Source organism: Rhinatrema bivittatum, chromosome 5 (assembly GCF_901001135.1).
Source record: "Rhinatrema bivittatum chromosome 5, aRhiBiv1.1, whole genome shotgun sequence".
NCBI lineage: Eukaryota > Metazoa > Chordata > Amphibia > Gymnophiona > Rhinatrematidae > Rhinatrema > Rhinatrema bivittatum.
Genome location: NC_042619.1, coordinates 312,905,733 through 312,911,732, shown reverse-complemented (window position 1 = coordinate 312,911,732; position 6,000 = coordinate 312,905,733). Strand labels below are relative to the sequence as shown.

The 6,000-nt window shown below is 45.6% G+C and overlaps 1 protein-coding gene across 4 annotated transcripts in view; it reads left to right on the top strand.

Annotated features, from left to right (window-relative positions):
- The first annotated feature begins 2,301 nt into the window (after positions 1 to 2,301).
- Positions 2,302 to 6,000, top strand: part of TCEANC (transcription elongation factor A N-terminal and central domain containing) — a 34,758-nt gene continuing 31,059 nt past the window's right edge. Inside the window, exons 1-2 of one of the 4 annotated variants that reach the window (XM_029604326.1) lie at positions 2,396 to 2,448; positions 5,143 to 5,192. Coding sequence is in view for 3 of the 4 variants with exons in the window: in XM_029604327.1 (XP_029460187.1) it covers positions 2,386 to 2,448 (63 nt within the window). In the remaining variant the exon portion in view is untranslated. Of the gene's footprint in view, positions 2,489 to 5,142; positions 5,193 to 6,000 lie in introns of all 4 variants that reach the window. The other 3 variants (XM_029604327.1, XM_029604324.1, XM_029604325.1) reach the window with 3 other exon arrangements.

Here is a 6,000-nt window from a genome sequence, read left to right as displayed (position 1 = left end):
CTTCAGCGCTGAAATCGCACGGCCATTCCTTCACTGCCGGTGGCCGTGCATTCATCCAGGCAGAGGGAACCGTGGGCCGTTTTCCGCCACCGGTTTCCCTCTGCCTGGATGAATGGCCGTGCGAAATCGGGAGGAAGGGAGAAGGGACTGCCGTAGCAGGCCCGAGCCTTGCTACTTTTTCGTTTTTTTTTTGCTTCGGAAGGAGGGGACCGGACGGGCTGCAGGAGACCGGACTGGGGCTACACCAGAGACCGGACGGGACCAGGGCGGGTAAGCAATGTTTTTTACACTACACTACACTACACTAACTCCTACTAGGGGGAGGCGGTAAACTAACACGTTAAGGCCGCGGCAAAACAGCGGGTTACTGAGGAGATAGTATCAGCGCCCGTTACAGTATCGGAGGGGAATAGCTAATTCCTTCATTATACAGCTTTTTCGTTCATTTACATGCTGGGTGCGGAAAGGGTTATGAGTCTATTTTAGGAAGCGCTAAGGACGCGTGAAACTGGAGACTGTATCGCTGGATCACCTTACTCGTCTGTATTGTGCGCTCCCAGCACGTTACAGACGGGCAATCTTTAACTGCACGTTACTGTATCGACCTGTGTGTTTGAGATATGGGCCTTTGCGACGGTTTACATGTGCCTACATGTAAACCGTTGCGATGGTATATAACAGCGACAGTATAGAAAAGATTTTAAATAAAAAATAAAATAAATCTATCTGGGCCTTTTCTCCCAGTGGTTACTGATGCCATGACCGCCACCAAGATCTGGCCTTAGACCACCCCATTTTAGTAAGAAAGGGTTCACAATGCAGTGGACAAGGAGGGGGGAAGTTCTGCCGGTCTGGAGGCCAGTGATGACAGAAAACAGTTGTTTACATCAGCTAGTTTAAACCTACTGGAAGCTGCCAGCTTCACCGAAAGAAAACTGGCCAAACTAACTGAATACTGGTCAACTGGCAACCCTAATAAGGACTGATATAATACAGAAAATCATATACAGGCCGATAGAGCACACTGTTAACCGGCAATTGGATGCACGTTTTCGACTCGCTAGCTTTACCCCTTAATCAGTAAGGGGTAATAGCTCGTCGAAAATGTGCGTCCAACCCCCCCGAGACTAATAGCGCCCGCAACATGCAAATGCATGTTGATGGCCCTATTAGTCATTCCTGCGCGATACAGTAAGTAAAATGTGCAGCCAAGCTGCACATTTTACTTTAAGAAATTAGCGCCTACCCAAAGGTAGGCGTTAATTTCTGCCGACGCCGGGGAAGTGCACAGAAAAGCAATAAAAACTGCTTTTCTGTGCACCCTCCAACTTAATATCATGGCGATATTAAGTTGGAGGTCCCAAAAGTTAAAAAAAGTAAAAAATCAAAAAAAAATCAAAATTTAAAAGCAGCCCGCGGCTTGAAAACCGGACGCTCAATTTTGCCGGCGTCCGGTTTCCGAACCCGTGGCTGTCAGCAGGCTCGAGAACCGACGCCGGCAAAATTGAGCGTTGGCTGTCAAACCCACTGACAGCCGCCGCTCCTGTCGAAAAAGAGGCGCTAGGGGCGCGCTAGTGTCCTAGCGCCCCTTTTTACCGCGGGCCCTAATTTAAATATTTTGGTTTACCGAATTGCATGCACAGGACACTGGCCTGGGCGCTCGCCCGCTCTCCCGTGAACTTTACTGTATTGGCCTGATACTTTGTGGCGGGAACCTGTGATATATCCTTGACAATGTTGGCAGGAAATAGTGAGTAGACTGGATGGGTCAGATGGCCTTTTTCTACTATTATCTAATTCTGTGCACCTCAACCTTATATTCAAAGGGTAGACAATGAAGAGGTCAATTGAATTTGAACTTTTAAAATTTTAATGTAAAGAAAAAAAATCTTTATATCCAAGTGTCGAAATATTCTTTAGGTTTCATAAGGGAAATCACTTAACATAATTTTTTTCTTTGAAAAGTGAGGTTATTTTAAAATGCAAAACCTTCAGAGAAACTGAAGTCCTGTTTACTTTCTACATCCTTCAATCAAATGCATACTGAAAGGAACCGGCGTTTTTCTCTCCGTTTAGAACACAATTTTTAGGCTTTCTCCCGCCGGCAAATTGACAGCTTTTCACTTGCACATCCGCCCGCGCGCTGTACCTTAGTCCCCGGCCCTCACCATACCTCCCTAGCCTTGGAGCGTTACTGAGCAACTCAGGAGGCGGCACCAACAATCTTTACCGGCTACGAAAGGCACAGCTTCTCTTCTGATTGGATAAGAGGCACATCAATCATAACAGAGGTTCAAGGTCCAAAAATAAATAACATTAAAAAAAATAACGTAGAAACTAGCGGTATTTGATTGGCTAATTTTTTTACGGAAGGCTGTCCTAGCGATGACGCCATACGAAACAAGCATGGCTGCTTCCGTGTATGTGGAGGGGACGAATGCTGGACAGGTAATACGGAGTTTTGAGTGAGTGCTAAAATGATCTTAGAGTAAGTTATTCACGGTTTTCGTTTGTGCGTGCCTGTGCTTTTTTATGCAGTTACAGGATCTCTGATACGAGCATGTTTTAAGTAATACTGTTAATGGTAACGTTACTTTTTGCTTGTGCAGTGTTTGTATTAAAGTGCTTCATGAACACTGTTTTATTTTATTATGAGTAGTCCCCAGAGAAGAAGACTCTGTTGCTTGATAATTTTCCACGATCATATTCAGCGAAATCTGTGGTACTTTTAAGTGTAGATTTCAAACTCTGTGGGCTTGATATACTAAGGGGTTTTTCTCATTTTGTGCCCGTAAGAAGAATGCAAAGTTAGTATTCATACAGCAAGTTAGCCGGGTAACATTATGTGCATAATCTTTAAATGGATATTCAGTGGGAAATATACGCATATATGATCAGGGCTGGTGCAAGGGGATTAGGCACCATAGGTACCGTCTGCCTTGCTCCCCCCACCCCTTCGGTCGCACCGCCACCCCCATTATGGGGAGCGAACCATGTGGGGCCGCAAGCAGCAAAGAGAAGTGCTAGGTTATAGCAGTGTCCTGGTTAGACTCCCGCTTACCTGTGTGCACAAATTAGGTGTGTTGGTTGTGCTCTTAAGTTTGGGACGCCTAGTCTTAGGATGTCTGAATTTTAGATGCCTACATTTTAGACATACTATAAAAAAAATATAATATGTCGCCTATAGCTAAGAAACTTAAGAGCCTTTCCCTGTGCACAGCCTGTCATATTCAAGCATCTCAGCCTGGTGTGCCCTCTAATTTGTGCCAGCACTGTTTGGAGGCTCAGGGAGAACTATCTTCCTCTGATTTTACTAAGCCTGGTTCTTCCCAGCCTAATGAGGGTCTGTGTAAAGATATGTTAGGAGGGACGCCTGATACTGGAACTCCCTTAATTGGATTGTCAGCAGGTGAAGGTAGCTCAGTGGGCCCAGCACAGGTGCCTCCTGGTTTTGGTATGGATCCTTCTTCCTTTTTCTTTGGTAGAATTTTTTTAAGGATTACAATCTTTTCTTCAAGTGCAGTCCTCAGTGCAGTCCAATCCTGCCAGGGCAGAGCCGCAGCCCGGTACTGCTGTTAAATGCTGAAGTACACCTAGATCAGCAATAGGCCTTCCCAATAAGGATCCGGATGGCACGGATGACAAGGCCAATCCTGTCTCCCTGGAGGATATGGAAATTCCTCCGGGAGTAGAACCGTATAGGACGATGTTGCTGTTCTTTTATAGAGATGAACTGCCGGTTCTGAATTCCCAGACTTTGAAAATGCTGAGAGAACCTGGGGCGGATTCCAATTCTGAGTCAAAGGAAAATCCCATTTTGGTTTCCTTGTGTAAAACCTCTAGCTCGGTTGTTCCCAACCCGGTCCTGGGGACCCCAGCCAGTCATGTTTTCAGGATAATCCACAATGAATATTCAGGAGAGAAAATTTGCATGTATTGCCTCCATAACACGCAAATTTTTTCTCATGCATATTCATTGTGGATATCCTGAAAACCCGACTGGCTAGGGGGGGGTCCCTAGGACAGGGTTGGGAACCACTGCTCTAGCTTTTTCCCTGTAATGGAGGCCATTCAAAAATTGATTGATCTTGAGTGGGTGCCCCAGAAGCTAGTTTCAAAGGGGATCGAGTTTTGGAAGGCCTTTATCCTTTGGATCCAGTATTGAGAGAGCGTCTGCGTTTTCCGAAAGTGGATATGCTGGTCTGTGCAGTCTCCAAGCGAACGATTATCCTCGTGGAGGGAAGAACGGCTTTGAAAGATGTACACAATAGAAGGATTGAGACATCCTTAAACAAGCATTTGAAGCAATGGCAATGACTTTGCAGATAGCTTCTTGTTGTTCCCTGGTGGCTCGCTCTTGTTTACCTCTCTCTCAGGAGGTTGATGAATCTAGAGTGAATTCCAGGGCAGTTATAGAACAGCAGCCGCCTTTTTGGCATCTGCAGACTGCGATTTGGTCCGCACCTCTCCAGAGGGGTAGCTTTGATAATAGCAGCCAGGCATCAGTTATGGCTGCAAAATTGGTCAACTGATGCAACCTCTAAGGCTAATCTTACGAAATTGCCTTTGGCAGGCTCGCTCTTGTTTGGAAGCGAGTTGGTGAAACTGACCAGTAAGTGGGGTGAATCACTGGTTCCTCGGTTGCCAGTGGATAAGAAGCAAACACCGTACTCCTTTAGCATGAGGGGTCATCCTAGCGGATCCAAGCGTTTTCGACCCTATAGAGGCGTGACCTTTCAGAGGACTCGGCCTTTTCCTATCGATAGCAGGGCTAAATTAGCCATGCTGTCTGGGATGTCCCTCCTTGCAGCCTTGAGGCGGAGCTTCCCCAAGCTATTACCGATCGCATGTGGAGCTTTCTTCTCAAACTCAACCTCAGTCTTTCCAAGAAGAAAAGGATACCAGCAGCACTTTTAAATGCTACCATGTGGCCGAGACTGCAGGGCTTCAAATACTGCCAGTGCAGTAAGTGTTAGTGTTTGAGAACGCAGCCTTTTCATGTGCAGTTTTGATTGGGTTGCGGGCAGCCTCCCACCCTATTTGGGAGTAGCTTGGGTACATCCCATTGGTCCTGAATCCATCTGTCTAGATACTAGGAATTGAGAACTTGCTTCTTACCTGATAATTTCCTTTTCCTTATAGACAGATGGATTCAGCTTCCCGCCCTTGGCTGCCGAATGATTGTGTTACTGGTAAGTGTTAATCCAGTCCCTAGCCTAGTGTTGATACATTTTTTGTCTGAATTAAATGTTTCCTGTTGGCTGAGTATTGAAATGGTTGTCTGTTTTTAATCAAGTTTTTGCAAATTGTCCACAGTTGCTTTTGAAAAGAATACTGGCAGGCTGATGTCATTGTGGGAGTATATATACTGTGATGTCAACTCTGCTTCATCTGCTGATAGAGGTGCATAACTCACTGGTCTTGAATTCATCTGTCTATATTAAGGAAAAGGAAATTATAGAAACATAAACATAGAAACATAGAAATGACGGCAGAAGAAGACCAAATGGCCCATCCAGTCTGCCCAGCAAGCTTCCCTCATTTCTTCTCCCATACTTATCTGTTTCTCTTAGCTCTTGGTTCTAATTCCCTTCCACCCCCGCCATTAATGTAGAGAGCGGTGGAGGAGCTGCATCCAAGTGAAATATCTAGCTTGATTAGTTAGAGGTAGTAGGAGTATTAACCGCCGCAATAAGCAAGCTACACCCATGCTTATTTGTTTTTACCCAGATTATGTTATACAGCCCTTATTGGTTGTTTATCTTCTCCCCTGCTGTTGAAGCAGAGAGCTATGCTGGATATGCATCGAAAGTGAAGTATCAGGCACATTTGGTTTGGGGTAGTAACCGCCGTGACAAGCCAGCTACTCCCCGCTTTGTGAGTGTGAATCCTTTTTTCTTCTCCCCTGCCGTTGAAGTTATGCCGGATATGCGTGAAGTATCAGTTTTTCTTTTCCCCTGCCGTTGAAGCAGAGAGCTATGCTGGAAATTCGTGATGTAT